This window comes from Vulpes lagopus, chromosome 2 (assembly GCF_018345385.1).
Source record: "Vulpes lagopus strain Blue_001 chromosome 2, ASM1834538v1, whole genome shotgun sequence".
Lineage (NCBI taxonomy): Eukaryota > Metazoa > Chordata > Mammalia > Carnivora > Canidae > Vulpes > Vulpes lagopus.
This window is the reverse complement of record NC_054825.1, coordinates 1,746,963-1,772,901: the sequence shown is the minus strand read 5'-3', so window position 1 is coordinate 1,772,901 and position 25,939 is coordinate 1,746,963. Positions and strand designations below refer to the sequence as shown.

Here is a 25,939-nt window from a genome sequence, read left to right as displayed (position 1 = left end):
AGGACCCCTGGCTTTGTTAGAGGCCGGAGGGCTGGGAATTAGGAAGCAGGGACGCTGGAGCACCCCCAGGGCTAGGCCGTGTGGTGTAGAGGGACCCCTGGGTGCCTGGCCTCCTGTAGTGCAGAGTCAGATGGGCGCCGCCCAGGTGGGACCGACCTCCCGCAGGGCCTGTGGGACCCACCTGGATTCCTCCCCGCATCTTGGCTTCCAACAAAAACCAACTATCACTTCAGCACAGACCAGAGCAGTCCGGGGAGGAGGGCTCTCCTGAGCGCCAAGCGTAGCCGCGGAGGGCTGCTAACCTGCTCTCCACCTGGTCCTCCCCCCAGGGAACCCGGCTGCAAAGGACCCAGTCCCGGTGCCGCAGGGACAGGCGTGAATTGAAGCCGAGAGCTGGTGGCGGGGTAAATAACCGTGCTCCCCCAAGGGACATCGGCCCACGCGCGGGCTGCGTCGCCTTCAACTGGAGGGAGCCAGCGGCGACTGCAAAATTAACCGTATGTGTCGTGTGTGCACGTTAATAGGTGTGCGTTCACCTTCCTCAGTCAGGCCGCGTAATTCCCGGACAGCGGCCTCATCCCCCGTTCTCTTGCACCCGCCCCCGTACCCCAGGGGACGTCACGGGCACCTCAGCGTTAGTTGAGTCTGGGGCAGAGCCCCCTAACAGATGAGGCTCGGGACCCCCTCGAGAGGAGCCGGGCTGGCTGCAGGGGACCCTGGTCACCTTCTGACGGGGCCCCCCAGGGCTGCTGGCTCCGGGCTGGGAGGGGGTGACACTTGCGTTGGGTCCCTCCCTCTGTGCACCTGATTTGCTCCCCTGCATGCCCGTTCTGGGAGGACTGTCCTGAGGGCACAGCGCCCGGCATCCCCTGGGTCTCACCCCAGGGCTCAGGGCTGGGGACCAAATAGCAGGGCCTGGGTTTGCTCCCCCCACCCCACCTCACCCCTCTGCGTCTCCAGGAAGGGCTGACTGTGCGCGTTGGGCTGGGGCTAGCGACACACAGAGGAGGGAGCACAGACCTCCCTCCACCTTCCCTCCTGTGACTGCAGGATCTGGGGCGAGAAACGCATACTTGGGCTTGTCCCCGTTCCCGGCACGGCGCTCCTGAAATCCTGGGGTTTCCTGACACAGTGGGACCGGCTCCTGTTACTGGCATCACAAGCTCTTTATGCTAATGGGGTGGCTCTGGGATCCTCGGGGTGGGGCAGGCGGCCAGGAGAACCAACCATGTGACTGTGACCAGGGTTGGAACCTCCCCACCCCTGGGGACGGGAGTGGGTCTGGGGGTTGGATCCACCACCCTTGGCCAATGGTCAGTCAATCCCGCCTACATTATGAGGCCTCCGTGAAAACCCAGAAGGAGGGGGACCAGAGACCTTGTGGGTTGGGGATCACGTGGGCCTGGGAGACAGTGCCCCCCGCCCGGAGAGGGTGTGGAAGCTCCCCCCCACCCCATGTGTCCCATCCGGCTGTTCCCAGGTTGTGCCCTTTTAGAATCACCCGGTCACCTAGTAAGGAAAATGCCGAGTTCCCTGAACGGCTCTAGCGCATCAGTCCAGCAGGAGGAGGGGTTGCGGGAACCTGGGATCCGGCGCCAGTCGGACCCAAGCAGAGGCGACAGCCTGCACTTGGACGGGTGTCTCCGGTGGGCAGGGGCAGTGCCGTGGGCCGGAGCCCCTGACCTGCGTGCAGGCCCTGAGCCGCCTCCAGGTAGACAGGGTCACGCGGGGTGACGCCTGGGCCGCCAGCGGGTGTCGGAGAAGGCTGGGCCAGGACGCGGGGCAGGGGGCGTCAGCAGCGAGGTCCTGCCCTGGAGTCTTGAGCGCCGGGAGACCGGGACGTGCTCAGCCGTTCCCCATCCCCCTGTCCCCGGCGGTGGCGCCCACCCCGTGGGGCCGACTCAGGGAGGAGCACACAGGGGAACACCAGTTCCCGCAGACGAGGGCTCGGCCCCCGTGGGGAAATGCTCGTGCCGGCACATGTGCCCGCCGCTCTAGGCCGGGGGCCTCGCCGTCTCTTGTGACGACCAATCAGGCTGGTGACATCGCTGTGTCATTCCAGACACTGGGAAGCGTGGCTGCCGCCCGTGGAAGTGCAAGAGGCTGACGGTGCACGGCCCCGATGGCCCAGACGGCCGAGGGGCCAGCTCGGCGCCCCAGGCCCGTGTTCCTAAGGGAGCAACAGGGCCGCGGCCCCCCGCCCTCCAAGGACGAGAAGCCGCAGCGGGCAGGAGAGGCAGGGGCGCCGCGCTGGGCCCAGGACGGGGCGTGCAGGTGATGGGTGGGAGGAGCCAGTCGCCCAGGTCCCCCCCACCCTGCACACCATCGCTCCACCCGACTGCGCTTCCTGCGTGGACACTTCTCTTCCCCCCTTCCCGTGAGCAGCGTGAGGGCACCAGGCAGGCAGCGCCGAGCTGGGCTCCCGCTGCGGCGTCCCGCGGCTGTCGGTCCGGCCTCCCCGGGGGCAGTCACTCGTTCTCAACCCTGGCACGAGGCCCAGGGCCGACCCCCGTTGCTCTCCCCAGAACGAGGGCCCCAGGGGCTCCGTGTTGGCCGTGCTTCAGGGCTTCGGGGGACGATCTTTCTGGAGATTCACGTTGAGACCCCCCTGCACCCTGGAGGCCACCAGGGTCCGGCTCCGGCAGCCGCAGGGCCCGCCCACGGCACTAGGGCTTGGCCCTCGTGTCCCCCCCAGGCGGAGCGATGCAGGTGCGGCTCCTCACACCCCGTGAGCGGCAGTGGCACGTCCGCCCCCTGCCCGGAGCTGCGGGCTCTTGGACGCGGATCTGAACGGCAGCCTCCTCCCGGCCCGACCCTCCGCCTGAACTACGCGCTCTGACATGTCCCTGAACCTCAGAGTCCCCCCCGCACAAGTAACGTCTCACCGCCCCTCCCTGAAAGAATCAAACACTCGATGATGCTAAGGGGACGGAGGGACATTTGGCCTCTCTTGGCCGCGTGTGCGAGGCAGTGGCGGTGCCAGCCCAGCACCCTCTTCGCTGCACTCTCCGATGGCTTTGCTCTCGTCAAACACCAGCCACACGTATGATGCTTTGGGACATTCTCCTTCCTTTCTGGAAAACTTCCACCAACTTCCCCCAAGAACATTTCTTTTTTATATTGATTCTTTTTTTTTTTTTTTAAGATTTTATTTATTTATTCATGAGAGACACAGGCAGAGAGAAAAGCAGGCTCCATGCAGGGAGCCGGACGTGGGACTCGATCCCGGGACCCTGGGGTCACGCCCTGGGCCAAGGGCAGGTGCTCAACCGCTGAGCCACCGAGGTGTCCCTATATTAATTCTTCTAAAGTCAAACGTGTCCACTACCTATAGTCAGAAAATTCTAGAGAATCTGCTTTTAAAACATCCTGCTCCGTGAATTAATAGTTATAAGTGAGGGCAGCCCGGCTCCCTGCATGGAGCCTGCTTCTCCCTCTGCCTGTGTCTCTGCCTCTCTCTCTCTCTCTCTCTCTGGGTCTCTCATGAATAAATAAATTAAATCTTAAAAAAAATATAGTTATGAGTGAATTAAAAGGTCCCTCAATAGGGGCTAAAATAGCGAATAAAGCCAGAATGAAAAGCACAGTGTTCATGTGAAGTCAGACGGAGCAGGGAGTGTGCCTGGGGGGTCGCGCCCCCCTTCACCTGCTCAGGGGATGCCCTCCCGCTCCAAGGCAGAAGGCCACGCACGCCGCCGGCTTGTCCCCAGGCCCCAGCCCCCTCCGCGGCCACAGCCCCCCACGCACTCGGGCAGCGTCCCCCCTTGTCCTCAGAGCAGCCGCAGGTGTGGGCCTCGCCGGGAGGTGCACCTGCTGGCCGAGTCAGCCTCCCGCCAGGGCTGCACACTGGTCTGTCCTGAGCGCGCTCTCGCCTCTTCCTGAGCTGCTGTGAAGAGGACTCCGGGTTTTGCTTGGAAGGCATCACGGGCGTAAAGCTTTCACTCTGTCAACCTCGACTTTTCAGAAAATAGTCTTGCTTCAAAACCACAGGTGCTTTTATTTATTTATTTATTTATTTATTTATTTATTTTTGCTTTCTTTTTTTTTTTTTTTTTTTGCTCCTTTTTGCTTTTTTTTTTTAAACAAAATTCACAAAAATAGTGAATTGCTTGTAAATCCATAATCTTCTGACGAATTTTAAAACTCTAATCATTGGCACCACCATTGATGGTCATTTGAGCCAAAAGCTCATGAGCTTTACACTTGAACTTTTTTTTTTATTATTATTTTTTTTTTCGTGTCTTCGACAATCCCGAGGAGCACGATCTAATTACCTTCCAGGAGCGGAGTAGCTCAGCTGCCCCCGGAGTTGCCATGTGGGTCCAAAGCCAGATTATACAAAAGGAGGAGGACGAGGAGCAGGAGAAATGGAGAAACAGAAATCGGTGAGACACTGAACAGCGCTGTTCTAGAACCAGCCCTCCCGAGGCAGGAGCAGATTGGAAAAAACAGCTCAGATTACATCGCGTCTCTCCCCACGACTCCCTCTTGCATTTCGAGGCGGATGGGATGTCACCTCCTATGAAGGTGCAGACGCAGGCTTCGCGCCCCAGGTGACGGCATCCTTAAGACTTCCCCGTGGCATCAGGCTACATGAGCTTCTGGGGAGCAGAGTTGGCCCAAGAAATTTTTCTGGGCTCTGAAGCCGCATCCAGGGGTCACGCTGGCAGCAGCTGGAAGGACGAGGGGTCCCTCTTGCCCCATGTCCACGGGTGTCCGGGCACTGACCTGGCATTTCTCCGGTGCTTCATGTGATGCTAACGTGATGAAGGCGGTGCCTCGGGCCGTGTCTCTTGGCAGAGAGGACAGACGGTCACACACAGTTAGGAATAATCATGGGAGAGACGCCTGGGTGGCTCCTGGGATCGGGTCCCGCATCGGGCTCCCTGCAGGGAGCCTGCTTCTCCCTCTACTGTGTCTCTGCCTCTCTCTGTGTCTCTCATGAATAAATAAATAAAATCTTAAAAACAAATAATCAAGAGAGCCGCTTCTTCGCTGGGGCGCCCCACCGCGCTCCTCAGCCCTCCTGCGCAGAACCAGGAGGTTTCCAGTCCAGGCGGTTTTCCCCGAGGTCCCCCAGGGAGCGAAGCTTTCAACCTCCCGCAGCAAGTGTGTCCTTCTCCACCACGTCGGAGCAGTTAGGCTCTGACCGACCCTCCGTCCTCCCACGCATTCAACTTCTCAGCTCCGATTTGGTTCAAAACGTGACCAGAGCAAAAAAGCGAAGAGAATAAGAATATTTTGATTTCCATTTTTACAGGTTTTGAGTAGATTCCAAAGCTCTTTACTTCTTTATTGTGATACCAGCTGCCTCCGCCCCCAGCTCTGTGATGGTCCAGAGGAGTCTTTTCCAAGCCTGTTGGGTTTGCCCCATGTACCCTGAAGCTTCTAGAGTCTTCTAGAAATCCCAAGTTTTCCCTGGAGAATGTTGGTCTGACGTCAAGGCTCAGGTCCCACAGGTGAGGTCTAGTTCTCAGATCTGACCTGAGCCCTCACCCTTCGCCCCGGAGGATTAGGAGGAGGGTCCACTTCTGAGGACAGCGGTGGGGCCTCCTGACCGATGGGACCACCGCGCAGAGCACGTGCCTTCGGGGCAAGAACAAGAACTGGATTCCCCAAGACTTGAGCAGGGAGCCCCGGCATCTCACCATGAGAAGTAAAGAGAGGTGCTTAGTGAAACCACAGAGCTCCTCGGGTCACCTGCCAGCACCTGTGGGACATGCCTGCATCCCCAGCTCAGGTCCAAGGGACCCAGTCACACCACACCATCCCCCCAGCCTGCGTCCACACGGAACACCTGAGCATCAAGCCCTCCTGGTCAGGGGTGAAGGTGCATTCCTGGAACCGTCTGCATCCGATGAGGGTGTCCACGATGCGTGAGGGCAGAGTCAGATGCCCTGACACACAGGCGGCCGGGAGGACACAGGTGACAGAGCCAGGGTCCCGTCCTCCTGTGGGGCCCCCTGCCCTCCGCCTGCCTGAGAACTGACTGACCCGAAGAGCGAGCCCAACAGCAGCAAAGCCCAGAACAAGGGGCAGCAGCGGAGGGAAGGTGAGGCCGGCCCAGGATCAAGTGTCACGGGAGAGGCTTCCTGGTGGCCGACAGCGGAGTGGGACACATGCGCTGCAACCAAGGCCCCCACATGTGACGCCAAGACGAATGAGGAGGTCAGGCCACGCCGACGCAAAGCCACCTCCCCACCGGAGCATGAAGGCGAGGGGGCCCCTTCACCCCCAAGGTCGGGGGTCCATCCTCCGCGTCGGGGGATGTGCAAACAGGCCCCTCAGGTGTGCGGGGGCTCCGTCAACATGCACACCCTTAACCCAAGAGCTGCCCCACACGCCAAGGAGCTCTGCTCCTGGTGGAACCAAGTCCGGGAAGCACACACGGAGGAGCGCAGCTTCTCTGCTCCAGCGGGGACGCAAGCGCAGGTGCCAGCCCGCTGGCCTCATTCCCACTCAGCAAGTGCATCCTCGGGCCGCGGAGCCCGTCTGGGCCCACGTGGGGCTCCGATGTCCTGCAGGAGGGTGACTGTGCCACCTGCCGCCCAGCCAGCTCGCTCAGGGGGTGGCCCCATCAGTAAGGGCGTTGGGAGAGCTCCTGGTCCCTGAACACTCAGGTCCTATGGGTGGTGCTCTGAGGGCCACGGGAGCTCCTGGACGGCCCCACACAGCTCCACCTGCTGTGGGGCTGTTCCTGAGTCCCATCCTTCCTAACAAGACTGTAACCACGGGTCAACCTTTCTCCTAAGCTCCGTGATCACACCCAAGGGAAGCTGTAGGGACCCCGCCTGGGCGATCAGCCGGGCCCATGTGCAGACACAGCCTGGGTCTGGGGAGAGGGGCAGCGTGGAGGGGCAGGGCCATCAGCCTCTGGGGTCTGGCTTGAACGGAGCTGCAGGACACTCCCCGCGTGAGGGGACGCCCGAGGGCTGAGTGTGCGCTGTGGGCGAGCGGAGGCAGGCTCTTCTCCGACAGCGTTTTCAGGGTGCAGAGCGGCTTCAGCTGAAGGCAGAGGGTGGGGGCTGCCAGTGCTGGCGACACTGACCACAGGCCGTGCAGAGAAGGGACGCAGGCTCAGGGCTCCGGGTGGTCAGAACATGATTGACCACAAGAGGCAGGTGACCAGGGCAGGTACGCGAGGCCCGGTAGGTGCCCAACGTGCCCTTCCTTCGGGCATCGCCGGTCACCAGGGACGCCGTGCAAGGCCGATGGCATGCGGGGGACCATCAGCAGGTGGCTGCCCCTACGCAGAGGCCCGTGCGGTGGACACGAGGGCACGGCCTCTGTTGTCTGGGCTAGCTGTTCCCTCCAGCTCTGTCCTACCCTCTCATCTTCAGGTTTTTAAAACTAATTTTTATTATAATAACCTTCTTATTCTGCTTCCAAATTACTCCATTATAAAAGGACATTTTTAAAAACCAAAGACAGTGGCTCCCCCGTGGAGGGTATTTTGAGTACAGCATACTCGAAGATCAGCAATCCTCACAGGGCAGCTGGAGAGAGCCAGACACATCTCTAATTAGCAGCCACCCGGTTACTATGTTCCTGGAGTAGAGGGAAAAAGGCTCCTTGAAGCGTGATGCGTGCTACGCTTTCTTCAGACGGCGTCTTTCACTGACATATATGCAGCAGCTCACTATTTTAATAGAGATGCGCAAATGCACGAGAGCAAGATACCTCAGCACTTAAATGCTATTTCTCTTTCTGCAGAATGTGACAACGGTGTGCAGCTGTCCCTGCCACGCGCCGCAAATTAATTTTTTTAAAGCACAGTATCACCTAAGGAACGTGCACGTCCGCTTTGGTGCCAACAAGCAAGCGTGGGGCAGGACGAGGCTGCTGGTCACTGGTCTCGGGGCATCTTACCAGGGGGATCCGGGCACCGGGGTAGAGGCCACGGGTCTGTTGCCCTCCGCCGCGCTGTCCTCTCTTGTGACGAGTATCGATGGAGGCTCCTTTCAACAGAAAGAGAACGATAGCACTTTTTTTTTTAATTTAAACGCTCATCTTCAGTTAGGCAAGCAAGTGAAGAATAACGTGTCTCCTGCAGACGGGCCTGCCCACAGCACCCACTCGATAACAACCCGCTCAGGGCGGCGAAGCAGACGGGCCTGAGCAATTACGCTGAGAATACGGAATTGAAGGCACAACAGACCGTGCTGAGGGACTCAGACAAAGGCATCTCCCTCATTACCCCAAATTGGCTAAACTCTCTGCAGAGTCCGCCCAGAGATTGCCTCCGGATGCCTTAACATCTCGTGGGTGAAACATCACGTGCCATTCATCTCCAGGAACGGGCTGGGCCCCCAGAGCTGCAAACTCAGAGGCCGCAGCCCAGAGCTTCCAAAACCGTGTCCCCTGGCGAGGACGCCAGAAGCGGCAAGAGGTCCCGGCGTGCTCAGGCCGGGCCCTGACGGCAGGACGAGGACTCCGGCCCGCCCCCCTGCAGCACCCGGTGAGGGTGGTCTCCCCTCTGTGAGCATCGAGCTGGGGGCTCAGCTCGGGGGGCCCATGACACGGTGCAGGGGACTCCAGGGGCAGAGCTGGGTTTGAAAATCTCTCTGGGTCGGCGTCTCTGTTGAGAAGATAAAGAAGGTTTGAACATGACATCACCTAGGAGAAAACGAAGATTTATTCTCTATTATTGGAAAGAAAACAATACATGGCTGGGGCACTTGCTCGTCGTTCATCATGGATACGATGTGGAGAGAAATGAAAGTGGCTGGAGGAGAGACGGGACGGGGTGGGGATAACACCAACGTAGACGCAGACGGAAGGTCCGGATTAACTTCTTTAGCTGCCTTGCTGGCTGTTGGCCAAACGGAGGGAAAACAGAACCGAATTCCTGCAGGTAGAACCGCAAAAGCCACAATGAGGAATCTTTTAAAAAGTGTCATCTCGACCCTGGAGCAGCTGAAGGAGAGAAATGGAGTGGCGGTGAGCATGCAAACCGCCGCGGCGTGGGGAGGACACGATTTTTCTTTTCCCAGCTCTTTGTACATTTTCAATCTCAAATGTAGAATGAGACTGTGTTCTCTCTCTTAAGAATTCAGGTGAGATTAAAAAAACACCAAGATGGTATTCAAAGCAACCACCAGGCTCTCAGCTGAGAATGTCAGGTGCTACTAAAGCTCAAGATTTGTTGAATGAAAGGGAAAAAAAAAAAAAAAAGAATGCCAACCCAGTTTCTCCCATTGCTTGTTACAGGACGTTACGGGACACCCTAGGGTGAAGAGATGGTTAAGCATGCGTTTGGAGGGTCTGGACTCAGCGCTGCCACATGAGGGGAGGGCACCTGCTGCAAGGAGGGCGCAGGTGCAAGGAGGGTGCAGGTGCAAGGAGGGTGCAGGTGCAAGGAGGGCGCGGGTGCAAGGAGGGCATGGGTGCAAGGAGGGCGTGGGTGCAAGGAGGGTGCGGGTGCAAGGAGGGCGCGGGTGCAAGGAGGGCGTGGGCAGAGAACCCCACATGCACCTGGGCCAGCGCTCGTGCAGGCCACGTCAGCCTCCGTGCAAGCCGGCGAGCCAGAGAGGCAAACCTAAATTCTGCGAGCACTGAGACACGAGATCTGGACCAAAAGTTCAGAGAAGCCCAAGTGTCACTGAGAGCCCAGGGCAAAGCAGGTCCCACGCACGGAAACGTGGCGCTCTGGGGGACCGCCCCCCGTGTCCAGCCACCCGTGCACGAGACGAGGACAGGGAAGGGCCCGTGGTCAGGGCCGCGGGGACAGTGTGCACAGAGCCGGCGGCCGAGAGGAAGGACGGGAGGCCCGCGCCGACAGTGTTCCTCCAGGAAGGTCCCCGCGGGTCTCTGGTTGAGGACAAACGGGGAGGGACGAGGGATGCCGGGACCCGAGGGGCCCTCAAGCTCGCACGAGTGCATCCTGGGCTTTCTCCAGGCTCCTCCTGTGTTCAAGCCCGGACACAGGTAATTACACAGAATGAACGATCTCTAATTTCTGTAACCATCCCTACGTCCTGAAGTCGAAGAATAATTCTGTTTAGAATTTTCGGGTAGGAAAAGATGACTTTCCCTCCTGTGAGGGGAAAAAAAAAAGTGGTCAGGATAAATAATGAACATAAACGGGGGCCAGAGGGCACCCAGAAAGTGGTGTTTTAAAAAAATATATATATTGAAACCAGAGTTTATATTACTGATCCAATTAGAAAAACAAGGGGAGATTTTCATTATGAAGCTAATTGAACGCTAGAAACCCGACGAGGGCCTCCGAGCAGCGGATTACCCCCAGCTAATTACTCACGCAGATTTGGCCGGGCGTGATTTGTGGCCGGGACCAACATTTAAATTTGGCAATGCTGGGTTCTCTACCGCTAATTACCCAGGTCTTCTCCATGTGGCACACGCTGCTCGTGATTTCCTGTTGGTGATAAAAATGGCATAAAACTCCCTTTCCGCGCTGAAGCGATAAAAGTGAATTAGAGGCGCGGGGCCCAGGGATCCAGAACGTAGTTAAGGCTCTAGAAAGGATATTTGTTTAATAAATACGTAATTCCGGCCCGGATGTTCATCTCCGACAGAGGGATCCTACATCCGGGAGCAAACGTGCAACGCGTGCTAACAGTCGTGACCACGAAGGCCGAGGGACGTTGGCGCGACGGCCGTGGAAGGCGCGGACACGCGGGTGGGTGATGCTGCCCAGCGATGGCCTCGCGGGGACACGGGCAGGAGCGCCCGCGGGGACGGGGAGGCTCACGGGGCCCGCGGCGGAGACGGACCCGGCGGAAGCAGGTTCAGGAGAACGTGCCCCGGACTCTGAGGCGGCCGGCCGGCCTCCAGGATCCTTGACACATCAGAGCAAATTAAGTGCCGTTTGTGATTTTCAAATGCAGCGATAAATGTAATCCCGTGGGTCATTCTCGGGAAGGTGAATGCGCCGTGGTCAATCCTCAAAATGCCGTTTGAGGATTTTAAGGAAGGCAAAGAGAAGCCTAAGATGAGAACGAGGGGAGGAAGAGCAAATGTGGGGGGTGGAGGGGTCCACACACGGATAAGATCACACGCAGGCGTGCGCAGGCCTCCCCGGGCGCTGTCTGTGTAGCTGCGGCCTGGAGCCCTGACGTGTGCAGCCCACGCACGCGGGAGCCGAGCTCGCCACCCACACTGCTCCAAACGGAGCCCCGACCCGCGAGGACTGGAGCCAGGACCCACAGGGCAGGCCGGGCGGCTGGGATCACGCCCTCGGACACCCGTCTGCCAGCTGTGCTCCGGGCCAACCCGTGGATTCGGCTCCGTTTCACGGGGCGGACGGGAAAGCGTCCCCGCACGTGAGCCAGGTGGGAAAACAGGTGTGTGCGTGTCCCTGGTCCTCCTAACCCACCGGGAGTAGGGGCCCGAGACCAACCTTGTCGTCTCCGTCCCTGGCCGGGCTCTTCCTCTCGGCGTGCAGCACCAGGGCGGGCGGGCAGGGCGCTCGGCTGCGCTCTCGGCTTTTATCTGCGGGACCAAAACAGCTGTCATCAGCATCCACCGGTCACTTCACTTTGGATAAACCAAACGGACAGAAAGTGGCCTTGAAAATTCCACGCCGCGCAGCACACGCCGCACATCCCCCAGACAGTGGTGCCGTCCCAGGCCTTGATCGTGGTCTCGTGACAAAGTCCCTCCGCTGGCCCCGAACACCCGCGGCAACTCCTCCTGGGCCCGCGCAGCACCCACCTCACCGCTGGCCGTGGCCGCTGGACCAGGCCCGTGGGCCATGGATTGAGGCCAGCAGCCGGCAGCCGGCGGGCTCCGTGACAAGGACGAAGGCCAGCGTGGGGCAGGAGGACCAGGCTTTCTTGGGCCTTGCTAGCTCGTGGCCAGGACGGGCGGCCCACCCTTGGTCCCCATCCTGACGGGTCCGCGCTGCTCAGACCCCCCCGTTACCACTGCGCGGGCGCCGGTGTCACCACCCCGGTGAGGGAGGGGGAAGTGACAAAAATGTGCCTTCTGCACACAGAAACCAAGATTAGGTCCCTCTTCCTCTGAACCGTGCGCACGGCCCTCAGACGTTCAGATGTGCTGAGACCCGGCGCCGTTTGCCGTGGGGCCGATGCTAAGAACCCAAATCCCAGGCCTTCCAACCGGACGCCAGCCCCGCAACCCGACAAATCCCCTCTGGAAGAGGCTGGAGGGGCCGGGGCCTGCCCTGCAGCTGCCGTCCGTCCAGCAGAGTCGCGGCAGGAAGGGGCAAGACCAGTGCCTTACACGCGCGCCTGCAGGCACGTGCACACGCGCACACACACCGAGCGGGGGTCAAACGAGCCCGCCGCACCTCCCCCACCTCCTTGGCCTGGGCCGCTCTGGCTTCCTCGGCCACGCAGCCTGGCAAGGGAGCTGTGGGAAGGGGCCCGCGGGCCGGGATGGGGTGCGGGCGTCTGCCCCTGGGGCCCTCGGGGCTGCAGAGCCGGGTCCAGCGGGCAGGGCGGCCCGTCCCTAGCCCAGAAGTGGGTCAAGGCCGACCTGCGGGCCCCAGGGCAGCCGTGTCCACCGCCGGGACACGTGGCAACACCAAGCACGGGCCCGTGTCCAGACTGGCCCCAAGGAAGGAGCCGCCAGCTTCCACTGAACCGGGGAACCGAACCCGAGCCACAAAAATTCTCACCTCAGGGCAGTGGGACATTGTAGCATCACTCACGGAGATCAGCAGAGCCCGGGGCGGCGCTAACGTTCCCGGAACCTGCAGGGATTGCTCCCCAAAGCCCACCTCCCGTCCAGGTGCCAGGAGCGGCCAGGAGCCCGGTGGTCAAGAGGGCTCCACTGGGGACGCCCCGCCCACCCGCGGCCCCAGCCCCACAGCACGGAGAGCAGGGCGCTCGCCCGCACGGCGGGAGGAGCTAAACGTGCAAAACAGTGGACGGGAAGGGCCACCTGCCCACGACGCGGCTGCAAAGCACGGCAGAAAGTGAGGCACAGCCTGGGGAAGCCAGGGGAAAGTCAAGCGTGCCTCAGTTTACCAGGTGTCTCCGGAGAGTCGGGGTTCCACTTTGAAATCCCAGGACCACTTCCGTCAGCGTCTCATGTCGTACGGGGGGACACGTCATCCTCACGGTAACCAGATGCTGGTTCACCAGCGTCCACGCCCAAGCCGCTTCGCCCACGCTTCCCCCCGCGGGGCCCATTTGAGCCGTGAGGGCTCAGGTCCTGGGTGTCCGGCAACATGAACATTTGCTGTTTGGGCTGGAACCAGCCAAGAAGCCAGGGTCGGCGCTTCAGTCAGGTCCAGGGCCTCCCCAGCCCCGTCCGAGGAGCCCATGGCTGCCACAGGACACCAGACCCCGGGGATCCCCGTCTGGGCTCCCGCCCACGGCCCCTCCACGTGGCCACCCACCCACCGACTGTGCTCGAGACCGAGGGGGCCCCCGAGATGCGGTTCTGGAGCCCCCGGCTCTTCTCGCTGCTGCGCTGGGCAGATGGGTCGGGACAGTGTGCGGCGGAAGGCGTCTAGGCGGGCCAGAGAGCCGCGGGGCCGTGTCGGGGGCCCGCGGAGGACAGAGCCACGGAGGGTGGGCGGCTGCAGACGACGCCAGAGGAGGAAGGCGGCCGCCCCCGGGGACCCTGTCGAGCCCTGGGGCACAGCTGAAGGAGCTCCCAGGCCCCGGGCAGGACCTCACAGCCACGAGGGGCCCCGGGGAACAGCGTGAGACCCGCCTCCCCGCGGAGACCCAGCCCGAAGCAGGCCTAAGGCGCAGAGAAGCCTCCGCTTGGCGCCGAGCCCCCTGCGGGCGGTGGCCCTGGACTCCCCGCACCGAGCGCCCGCGCTGGGGCCTGCTCTGTCCCTGGACCCGGGAGGTGGCTGCGAACGTCCCGCCCCAGCCGAGCCCCAGCCGTGCTCTGCGTTCCGTGCAAACCGGGAGGGGCCGTGCCAGGGCGCCACGAGGCTGTGGGGCCGCCCTGCACCACGGAGCACATGATGACCCCACGGAAGATCACAGCACCGTGAGCCCACGCGCGTGTCGGGGTCTCCACCACGTGTAAATGGTGCGCACCGCGAGACACGCGTCCGGAGGCCTGTGGGCGAGGCCGTGCGCGGGGCAGGCTCAAGGCACATGCGAGTCGCCTTACTCGGGGTTGGTCCCTCACGATCCTGAGAAAACATATCACGACCTTTCTTTTATTGAAAACGGTTGATCTTGGTAAAAACCAGCTGTTCAAATCTGGCTTTTGAGCCCAAGGATGTGCAGGGCTCCCTGTGACTGAGCCGAGGGTCAGGGCTCCCACCAGACCCGCCGCCCTGTCTTGAGCCCCGGAGCTGCCCTCGGCCATTCCAGGCCATGGGGGTGAGGACCGGGTCAGGGCCCCGAAATCCCCCAGACGCCCCGGGGCGGTGCCTGTGCGGTGCCCGGTGCAGCGTCTACAGGACCCACGTGTCCTAACAGAGGCAGGTTTGCAGGCGCCCCGGGGGTGGGGGGCCGGTCGCTGTGCCTCGGTCTCTCCCACGTAACGGGGTCGGCGTCTGGGCCTTTCCGCCGCCGAAGCGCGGTCACACGGCTCCCCACGGCCACTTCTGGGGGCGGCTCTGACGTGCAAGTTCGTGGAGGAGAATGCACGAGTCGTGATGCCACGGGCGCAGGGGCGCCTCGGGGTCACCGTGGGTTTCCGGGGCGGAGAGCTCTCAGGTGCCCCCCCCCGCCCCCCGCCCCGTCCGTCTGGCCCGGCTCCGCGATCTCAAGTGCTCTCCCGTGGCCTGCGGTCGATTTTCCTCCCGGTCGGGCCGAGAGGCCGGGGGACATCTGTAAGGGGGGAGGGGGTCTGTGCTGAAAATCACCACATCCGTCAACCGACAAGCACTTATTTGCGGCTCACGTGGAGCCCGGCGCGGCCCTGCTGCTGCGGGTGACACGCAGGGGAGGGTGCGACCCGTCAGCCGCTCCCCCCGTCCCCCGAGCCCGTCAGGGAGGCCAGCAGGGGCCGTAGCTCAGCCCCTTGAACAAACCAGGGTGTCAGGCCTCCGACCGACGGCAGCTCCGGGGCACAGCACGGGGCGGCGGGTCTGGTGGGAGCCCCGGCCCTCGGCTCAGCGAAGGCTGCTCCTATTGCACAAAGCGCTAGGATTTTCTTTAAGACATTCAAACAATTTTTTTTCAATTTATTAAAATGAATTGCAGACAAAAGTACGTAACGCTTCCAAAGGAGAGGAAAGCTGCATCGGTGCGTCCTAATTCAAAGGAAAACTCTACGTTCGATCGGATTCTAACTCGGGGAATCGTGGCTTCCCTGGGTCTCAGGCTTCCCATCCATGCAATGGAGCCATCTCTCAAGCTTCCTCCAGTTTGGGGGATTCTAAAAGTCTTCGGGATGCGGGGAGCTATTTGGAGGATAATCCCAAGGGAAGAGAAGTGACCCTGGGGGCGGGGGTGCAATCGGTCTCCTGGGAGAGGGGCCGACGCCGCAGGTGGATTAACCCCCGGGAAGAGGGCAGGAGACAGAACCCACCGTTCCTACTCCGAAAGCCAGCAGCGACCTCAGACGGACGGCTCCTCCGGTGGGAAGGTTCCTCCTAGGCTGAGGGACCCCGACCCTCCGTGTCTGCCCCCACGTGAGCCCGGTGGGGATTTCCCAGGGTGGCAGGATTGAAGGGCACAGCGGGGCCACCGGAGTCGTCAGGCCATCCAGGAAGTTTCCAGAGGGTCCACAGCCCTGCCCGCTGGGTGCTCGCTGGCCTCAGCCTGCAGCGTGCCGGGGCTCACGGGGAGATGGGCCCGCGGACGGCCGGTCACAGGGGCTCCGTGCCCGCAGACAGGTGCCCCTCCCCAGTGACCTCCATCCGCTGCACGCAGCAGGCTGTGTAGACGGGTGAGTGTTAGTGGATAATCCTGGACTCACGGTGGCTCCGTTTTCTGCATGTGCCAGTCCGGTGACCCCGTGTCCATATTTGAACATTTTCACCTCCAAGAACAGAGGATTCATCACTGACAAACAGAAACATCTCACAGGGAACAAGGAAGAGCGTTTCCCCCCCACCCTGGGCTCTGAGCCCCTGGCCCGCCGCCCGCCCACGAGCACCATCGTGACGTAATCCACCCCCACCCCCACCCCAGACGCTTAGGCAAAGCGGGAACCGTCACCTCATTTTACACGGAAGAAAAACAGACCAGGTGAGTCATTTTCCAGGTTGCAAAATAAACCATTAGGGAGGGAGGAAATTGCTTGTCAATTTAAGTGGCATCGAGCTCCCCTGAAAATTTGACAATAAAATAAGGAGAAAAAACGCAATTTATGTGTCGGGTAATAAAAATGACAGTCAGGCCTGTTGCACGTGTTTCTAAATGAGGCCTGGAGAACACGGTGGTTTGCAGAGTGTGCGTCCTGCGGACAAGCACCCCAGGGGGACCCCGACCCCGGGGCAGTGGGGGCGCCTGCCCTAATGCTGCCCCGTGGGGGATCAGCTGGAGCTGCCGGCCTGGGACACAGACAGACGGGCAGACGGACGGAGGGACAGACGGGCGGAAGTGGGTGGTGCAGGGATTCCAGGGCTGAGAGCAAACGGACAGAAGCCGGGTGCTGGGGAGGCACAGCCCCCTCCATCCTGTTTCCATGTGCACCCGCCACCCCGAGGAGGCCCGTGCACCCCGTCCCTGCGTCCCTGGCACCACGTGGCCACGGCCAGGCCCCGCTGCGGAGGACTGTGCCAACGGGGCAGGATGGAGCCGCTGACCTCGGTTCTCACCCCAGCCCAGGTGCTAGAAGGAGCGAGGCGTAAGCTCCCAGGGCGCCCCCCTCACCCCGGTGCCAGCTCAGGGGCCGCAGGGAGGCCGGGCACAGACCTGGCCAAGGCGGGTGGGCCTCGGGGTTTTGCTCTCCTGTCCGGTCCTCTCACCAGGGGACACACGGGTGGCGTGTCCCACCTCTTGGGGTGTGTGACTGCCCAGAGTGGCCAACGCCACTTGCGAGGCCCCGAGTCAGAGTAACCAGACCCCGGGAGTGGGGCTGCTGCGGGGAAGACGGGGCTCCGCACGTCCGCAGGGACACAGGTACCTGTGGCCAAGTTGTCCCCGCACTGAGAAGCGTAGCCCGGGAGCCCGCGGCCCGTGTGCCGGCAGCAGGGACAGGGGTGCCCCCGTTACGGGTGCTCCGGCTGCTTTCCCAGAGGCCCCCGGGTTGGAAGGACAGTCCCACCGCCCGGCCGTGGACGGTCCCGGACTATGACCTCATGCCCGCCCAGCGGGGAGAGTGTGGGGCGGCCAGGATGGCAGGTGCCGGGGGGCTCTTGGGCCTGGGGGGTTACGTGAAGGGCCGAGATGTCGGGCCCGCCTTGTCCCAGCCCCCACTTCCCCGCTCCCCAGCAGGGGCCGGTGAGTGAGGTCCCAGGACCCCGCTGAGACCCCGCGTGACTGAAGACTGTTTTCATCTCAATAGCGAATCATTTCCGAGTCCCGCCGAGTGTTCCGCGGACAGAGACCCCAGAGCCGACAAGCTGCAGAGAGAACTCGTTTCCTACCTGCTTGTAACGTGCCCCCCCCCCGCCCCGGGTGCCCAGACCCGGCGTCCAGTGTGGGGGGAGGGCAGGTCTGCAAGGGAACCTGGGCCCCGAGAGAGGGAGCGGGCAGCCAGGCGCAGCACCTGCGCGCGGAGGGACCAGCCGGGCGGTGCCCCAGGCCCCCTCGCTGACCCGGCAGCGTGTGCTCGGGGAGCCCTGTGCGACTGCAAAAGACAGGTTCACCGTCAAAATTATCCCGCACAAGTAGAGGGGCTGACGGTGACGGAGACACGGCGAGCGGGGGCTTCCATAGGAAAGGATGTTCTGAGCGCCGTCGGGCGTCAGCTGGGCCCTGCCACCAACGTGGACCGGGAGGGGGGGTGGAGCAGGGGGCAGGTGGACGCAGGGATGGAGACAGGGTGGGGGCGGGGAGAGGTGGAGGGGGAGTCCCGCAAACCTGCAAACCATCCTTAAAACCCCCCCCTCCGGCTCCGGTCGGACGTGCTGCAGAAGTACAGCACCCGAGCTTTTCCGAAAGGCGTGAATCCGTGTCAGGCTTCGGGGCTGGGCTACGTAGGCAGCACCCACCCTCCAGGCGGCGCGGGGCCCGGAGCTGCCGAGAGCAGGGAGTCGCCGCCTCGCTCCCCCGCCTCGGGAGGCTCCCGCGCACCCGGCCCCGTGCTCCGCCGTCCTGGCCGTGGCGCCCTGGGGACCCCAAGGCTGCCGCTGCGCCCCCTCCATGCACAAAGACTAGTACGAGGACCGTGGTGCCGGGTGGGCCGCGGCAGGAGACGAACACGGTGGCCGCGATCCGCCGCTTGCTAGGTCCCTGTCAGGCCTACACGCACCACAAAGGGGAGGAAGGAAACCCGACAGAGGTTGGAACAAATGAACACGAAGTCAGCTGCGACTTTTTCTGAAGGGGGTGGGGGGGTCAAATAGAAGTCCTCTGGGAGTAGCCCCGGGTGCGTCATTCCCCCGCCGCGGCGGAAGCCCCTCTTCCGGGTCCAAGGCTGCGTTGTCACCTCCCCTGGCTGGGGTGTTCCCGCTTCCCTGCTGGGCCGGGGCCTCTCGGAGCTGCACACCTGTGCACCTGTCCACCTGGCTGGCGCCCCAGAAGCAGGTGTTCGCTCAGGCCAAGGGCTCGGGAAGGCCCGGGACATGCTCCCGCGGGAGGCCGGCCGGCTCGCCTCCCCTTCTGCACCGAAGGCTGACGGCGCCAGGCGCTCACGATGCTTGCACCCCAAGACGTAGCCATCCAGCCCCCAGGCCTCGGGGGTCGTCGCTTCCACTTGTTTCCTCTGGAACAGACGGGGGCCCGTGGCCGTCTCGCATCTGTGCGGCCTGTCCGTGGTGGATGGGCACCCCCACCCCTACTCCTCCGTCTGGAGCCCTCTCCAAGCTTCCTCATGGTGCCCTGGGACTGAGTCCTAACACAACAGCCGCTTCCAGGGCCCGAGGTCCCAGGGACTCACGCGGTGACGGCACAGCTCGAGGACCCGCGTCCAGGCCCCTGCGTGGGCAGGAGGGCACCTGAGCCCTGCACTGGGCCTCGGAGCTGACCTCTCGGGGGAGCCTCTGCACCGTGGGCCCCCCTGCGTCTCGTCAACAGGACGATGAATCTGAAACAAGACGTCCCAGGGGCGCAGCGGAGGTTCTCCCCACCAGTGTAGAAAGGGGAAGCTCACGGGCCAGAGGCCCTCAAAGTGGTTTTAGAAAGGACGGTGTGGGTCTGCAGGGGGCACGTCCCGCTGCCCCACCCGCTGGGCTGCTGTGACGTGACCAGGAGCCTTCGGGGGTGCACTTCCCAGGCCTGGAGACCGTGGGGCCCCTTAACCTCGGGGCAGGACTCCCTGCCCCACAGGCTCTCGTCTCGAATGGGAACCGGCCCAGGAGACCCCCGGTCACCCCATGTGGAAGCCCCTGGGGGAGCCCCCGGCCCCCACCCCCGCCCAGGGCCGGCCTCCACGGGGCCCGCACACCCCCGCCAGGCACCCGCCTCAGCGTAAATGCTCCCCGGATGACTATCTGGTTTTCCACACGCGATGGCCCACTTTTATCAAGTTAAATAACAGAATCAACAGATGGGACTCCCCTGCACACTCCAAAGAGTCACAAATTAATTATTTAATGAGAAAACAAAGCAATTCTGATAGAGCCCACGACGGCGGTACCAAGAGCTCCGAGGTGCTCCCGAGTGGGTGTTCACAGCCCGCAGGACACGCTCCCCCGCGGGGCCCGCAGCGCGGCCTCGCCACCCCGACCTGCAGCGGGCGAACGACACGACGGGGCGCGGCCGGGGCTCCGGGCACACTCCCCCCGGCTCTGCCCACGGGAGGGACAGCGGGTCTGTGCGGGGCCAGGCTGGCTGCCCCCGGGCTCTGAGCGGCATCACGGGGGGAGGACGCCCCATCTTCTCCTCCGGCTCACGCTTACGGGCAGGACTGGCTTGAGTTATGAACATGTGTCTCATTTAAATCAGTTTTTAAACTTTTCTTTTAATTCGAGGATGCACTGAACAGGGCTATGAAGAACTGGCCCTCAGAGGCGCCGGCAGCCTGGGTCCGCCCTGCTGGCGGCACCTCCAACCTCAGGACCCTGCAAAGTTCAGGCAAAGCCCCCCCTCCACCAACTCTGGGGGGCCGGGGTTCTCAGCCGTTTCTTCCCGTCCTCACGCAGCATGGACCACGGATTTATTTCTTCTACTTTGGTTTTAAGGTTGGTGACAACTGCTAATCCAGAATCTACGGCAAGTGAACGGAACCTTAAGCAATATCGTGGCCCGGTGACGATTTCGTCACACGCGGATTATGGGACGGTCCTTCCCTGAGGCCATGGCCCACACACCCCTTCTCGTCCGGCCGCTGACAGGTGACCATTTCCGTCCCTGAGCCCTGGGCCAGCCGTCCCACACAAAGACAAGGGGTTTACAACTGTTTCTTCCTTTTTTGCTCAGAAGTATGTGCCGAGGGCACCCAGGGACTCAGCGGTGGAGCATCTGCCTTTGGCCCATGGCATGACCCCAGGGTCCCGGGATCGAGTCCCGTGTCCAGCTCTCTGCAAGGAGCCTGCTCCTCCCTCTGCCTGTGTCTCTGCCTCTCTGTTACTCTGTGTCTCTCGTGAATAAATAAATAAAATATTTAAAAAAGAAGTACGTGCTGCGCACTGTCCTGCTCCAAGCTGGGCACGAGACGTGGGGGTGTGAGGGAGAGAAAGGCAGAGTGTGAGGCCAGCGTGAGCGTCAGCGGCTGGCAGGGAGCGAGCAGCAGCCGGGGAGGCCGGGCGAGGCCAGGCCAGGCCCCTGTGCGGTGGGGCGGCCACTTGCACACACGAGGAACACGGAGAGAGTCTCCGGGACGTGAAACTGAGACCCCAAGACAGGAAGGGACGGGACCAGGGCCCGGGAGGGTCACCTAGAGATGATGGAGAGCAGGTGCACAGTCCCAGAGCTGAGAGACCCCCAACCCCAGTCCGACCCCAGGGGCCGGCAGGGAGCCAAGCGGCAAAGCGGCAGATCCCTTCCCTGCATTTGGAGGTTCAGGGAGCAGCCAAAGGTGGAAAACGTGTGGACAACGACATGAGGCCTTGATGACATAGACGCTGGTATCCCTGCTGCGGCACATGTAGCGTGTTCATGTTCGACACACGTGACCAAGGTGACTAAATTTTACTTTCACCCTGGAAATTTTTTCAAGGCCCCTAATTTCTGTTACTATTATTTCGTAGAGAAAGGACTCTCAAGAGGAGCCTACAGTACTGATGAAGCTGACTTTAAGGGGCGTCTGATGAAGCTGACTTTAAGTCTTGCGGCCCCAGAGTTCAAATATTGTCTTAGCACTTGGGTTACGTTAGCGTGAGTCGTCACGGTCTCAGACTTTAAAACGTCTCCAAACTTCCTTCTCCTAAGCTTTAGCTCCATATGGAAGAGGAATGTGTGATTAACTAGCTGTATTCGTATTTTAAGTTACATCATTAAATTTTATCAAATAGGAACATTTCTTGTAAAAGAATAGGATTCAGCATGAAAGCAATTGTAATATAATAGGGAGGTCGTGAAACCCATATTTCTTTTTTTTTTTTGAAACCCATATTTCTGGAGCAGGAATTACGGCCCCCCTGAGCCTGTTGGCTTCCAGGGGAGCCTGTAGCCGGTCTCTGGGTTCCAGAGCACCCCGAGAACACCCCACTGGTTGCATTCCCCTGAGGCCAACTTTAGGGCTCGGCCAGGAAGGGCACAGCACACCCCCCACAGTCCATTACCCCACAGGACTGAGTCTGTCTGCAGGATCCCCACTGCTGCTCGGGGCCTGCCCAGTGAGACACACTCTCCAGTCCTCCAGCCCCACCCCAGAGCCCTGGCCTGGGAGGGGGAGCTGCAGGGGGCTCAGGGAGGGACCCCTTTCCTCCACCTGGCCTGGGAGGGCCAGCAATCAGGGAACAGCAGCCACTGCAACCTGCACCCTCCTGGGACCAGGCTGGAGAGGGGCTCAGCACCCAGGCGGGGGCAGCCGGGCTGCTTTCTACCCCGAAGTATGGGGACCACAGGTCGAGGACAGGCCACCACTGAATGTGCCACTTTGGCATATGGATTATTCCCAGCTAAAGACCATTAGGGCCCAAAGGAGAAGAAGGCATTTTAAGTCCCTCTTAGGCCTTTGAGAGAGTTTAAATAGGAGGCCCCCTACCAGGAAGAGAGCTCTTACCAAAGATAACCTTTTTTGACATAAGAAAGACTTTTCCTCAAACACCCTGCTGCTCCCATTTCCTGTGAACTGTCTTCCCCCCTTGAGAGCCAGGCCTGCCCCTTGCTGCTAAGCTCAGGATGGCTCAGGGTGGCGGGTAAGCCTCATCTCTCTGTGGGGCTCCGGTAGGAACATAATTAAATGTGTCTTCCTCCTGTTAATCTGTCTTACGCTAATCCAATGGTCATTTCAGCCAGAGAACACAGACGGAAAGAAGGGACACGTCCTCGGCCCTACAGGGACAATGGCTTCCTTCCCTTCGTCTCAGATGTCCCCAACAGAACGGGACAAATGAAGCCTGGGCTGCCGCAAGAGATGCTGCAGTTGGGGTGGCTGAGATGTCAGGTAGGGGACATCTCATTCCTCACAGGCGCGGAGGCCAGGAGTCCTAGACCGAGGTGCCGGCGCTGTGGGGTTCTGCTGAGGGCCTCAGCCCGCCTGTGCAGAGGACCAGCGCGCCCTGGCTCTCTTCTTACGAGGACACTGATCCCATCCTGAAGGCCCCTCCCATGACCGCATCTAAACCTCATGAGCTCCCGACGGCTCCACCTCCAAATACCATCACGTTGGAGGCGAGGGCTTCAACACGTGACTCTGCAGAACACACGGGCCTCAGTCCATAACTAAGCCGCACGGAAGATTCTGGCTACGGGCATGTGCGCATTGTCTGCCACAGCAGGTGCGCGTGCAACGGGATTCCGGTGGTTCCAGGGGCAAAATCATCCTAAACCAGTTTCATCCGCTGCACAGAGTGGCCTGGGGGTGAGCAAGCGAGGACGACCCCCCCGGGTCAGGAGCAGAGGGGCTCTCTGGGTCCCTACTCTCCCAAGTGCAAACAAACCCAGGCCCCCCACGTCCAATTACCTTCTTTGACAAATGCAGCTTGGTGGTGTAGACATGTCTTCCAAAACACCATTTTAGCAATTATTCTAACGTGAGAAGTTTTTTTTTTTTTTAATTTTTTATTTATTTATGATAGTCACAGAGAGAGAGAGAGAGAGGCAGAGACACAGGCAGAGGGAGAAGCAGGCTCCATGCACCAGGAGCCTGATGTGGGATTCGATCCCGGGTCTCCAGGATCGCGCCCTGGGCCAAAGGCAGGCGCCAAACCGCTGCGCCACCCAGGGATCCCTAACGTGAGAAGTTTAAGGGAAGCATTGACTGTCTCCCAATATATCAGGGAAGTGGGTGCATTTCCCCCGAAACGTCATCGCTGTACTAAATCCAGCTGTAAACGGGGGTGCAGAAATCAGCACAGCAGGGCGTCTAAGTGCCCCTGTCTGCAGGCGCCTGCCCTTCCCGGCTTTGAATCAAGCCACCTGCTGAATATTCTCGACCCTTCCACTGGTCCTGGTCCCCTGTGAGCACACATAAGAGGAGAATCCTAAGAATTTTCTGTGTCCCAACTATCTGGCGCCGATGTCGTGCAGCAGAGATGAAGGATGTATCAAGGATCTATCATGTCCCAGTGACGGTGAGGGGCTGCCCGCCCCAGCCGGCGTCTTTCTGGCCCTGGCACCTGCCTGGGGGCTTGTCTCTACAGCACGAGAGACCTCGTTACATACAGATGCTGAAAGGACGAGCATCTATTTAAAAAATTCTCTTAGCTATAAATCATGGTCTGAGATACATCCATCGGAACCTACGTCATTTGCATTATTTAAATGAACAGGTACCTACAGCGGGAGACGCAGCGCAGCGGAGCTCAGGTGCACAAGAGGGGACTTGTGTTTCCTGCGACCCTACGACCCTACATGGTAAATAATAGTGAAAGGGAATAAAGGGGAAAGGAGAAAAAATAAGTGGAAATATCAGAAAGGGAGACAGAACATGGAAGACCCCTAACTCTGGGAAACGAACTGGGGGTGGTAGAAAGGGAGGTGGGCGGCGGGGGGGTGGGCGTGACTGGGTGACGGGCACTGAGGGGGGCACTTGACGGGATGAGCACTGGGTGTTATTCTGTATGTTGGCAAATTGTACACCAATAAAAAATAAATTGATTATTTAAAAAAATTAAAAATATTTTTAAAAAGACACAAAAGGTGATGTAAATGGAACCATCATCCTCCGCCACCCACCAGGTTGCGGTGGCCTCTTGAATCCTACGCCTGCCGTCCTGGCATTGCATCCTGCTTGCTCTCCGAGGAGCTCCTATCGAGTCAGCTCTGACTTTTTGCAGACTAATCTATATGAAAATGCAGCCCTCACCTAGCTGATTTATTTTCACATTTGGATGTAATAAAATTAATAGTGCAGTTCTCATTTCAGTTGATGAAATTAACTCAGACTTTAAAAAAAAAATTCCAACTTCCTTCAGTTATTTTCTTTATTTTCAAATGGGAAGTTATTCCAGTCATTTGATACAAATGGCTTTAATTAGTTTAAGGCAAACATAACCTTTAACGAATACGGGCTCGGGCTCGCGAGTCTGTGTGCTAAGGGATACAGAACGGTCCTGCGCTCACACATCGATTTGTAATGTCGGCCTGCACGGTCTGATCTGGTTAGGTCAGAGCAAACCACCCATCACCCGAAAGAATAATCCCCCTGCCGAGGCCACCACGAAGCCAGCGCATCCCCGCACACACGACGAGGCAAGTGCATTTGTGGAACGCCAGGGCGCAGGACACCCAACGCGGCGATGCTCTGCGCATCCTGTTCCGTGCTGCCCGACAGGGACGCTTGCGCCGGCTTGAAGGGTGGCAGACGTTTTCCAAGGAACTTGCATTTTTAATGACTACTTCTTACAAAGGAATTAAAAATTAAAAACCGTTAATCCTACTCCTACCATGGAACACCTGGTAAAGAGAAAGAAACCCTTTGTTTCAGAAATGCTCAAATGAAGGTGGTTGTCTTGCGTTTAGCTGCCGCCGGTTGTACTGGGCTGGTCACCACCTGGGTCTGCTCTTGGTCAGCTAGGATCAGACTCTGCATCAAGCAGCCCATGTGCCGCACATCTGGCCTTCGATCCCAGTGCCCTTCACTGGCGCCTCTAATCCCGTTCCTTCCCTGTCTGTGTCTGTCCCCCAGGAGCCCCCCCACTGCTTGAGCCCACTCCCCAGAACGAGCACGGCGCGCCGCGTTAGCCACCAGCCCCGTCTGGATCACCTGCTCCACCCCTCCCACACGCAGCTCGGGCCCCGTCCTCCCTGCGACCGTCCACGACTCTCCAGGGCGAGCGTCCTTGCTCTGCCCTTCGCTCCGTCCATGTCTCGTGTCTTTACAGACTGCACTGAAATTCTTGGCTGATGGATCCTTCTTGGAAGATGAACTCCCTCAAGGTGGACCATGCCACAGCACTGCCGTCCACCAGGTACCTGCACAGACATGAGGTTCAGCAGGGATCCCCGAGCCCCTTTAGCCAAAGTCACTTTTCCACCACTGCGGTGACCACGCCTCCCCTCTGCATCTGGCCAGGTCGAGCCGCGGCCTTCTCCAGCTCGCCACACTGCTGTGCCTGTGTCCCTACTGGACGCTCCTATGCCCTGGGATTTGTCTGCCTTCCTGACAGTCCTTCTCTTTGCAACAGAGGACGCCATCCTGGCCGAAGCCTTCACGTCGGCTGCTGCACAGGGTAAAGACCTTATTGTCCTGTGTCCAAATATATATACATTTCTATTCTAACAGGCCACGTTTAAATGATCTGTTTCACGTCTGTGAGCCCCCCGAAAACAGAAGCCACGTCTTTTCATCTTAAATCTACTTTAAATAAACTGTGTGATTGACACAAAGTAGATGCTTAATGAATGTTGGATGGCTGATTAACTGTATATTCACT

At 60.2% G+C, this 25,939-nt stretch overlaps 1 protein-coding gene across 1 annotated transcript in view; it reads right to left on the bottom strand.

Moving 5' to 3' along the window:
* Window positions 1-25,939, bottom strand: part of TCERG1L (transcription elongation regulator 1 like) — a 181,803-nt gene that overhangs the window by 49,606 nt on the left and 106,258 nt on the right. The window contains exons 5-6 of the mRNA XM_041743639.1: window positions 11,363-11,454; window positions 7,870-7,958 (exon numbers count right to left, since the gene is read on the bottom strand). Of these exons, the coding sequence (XP_041599573.1) occupies window positions 7,870-7,958; window positions 11,363-11,454 (181 nt within the window). The remainder of the gene's footprint in view (window positions 1-7,869; window positions 7,959-11,362; window positions 11,455-25,939) is intronic.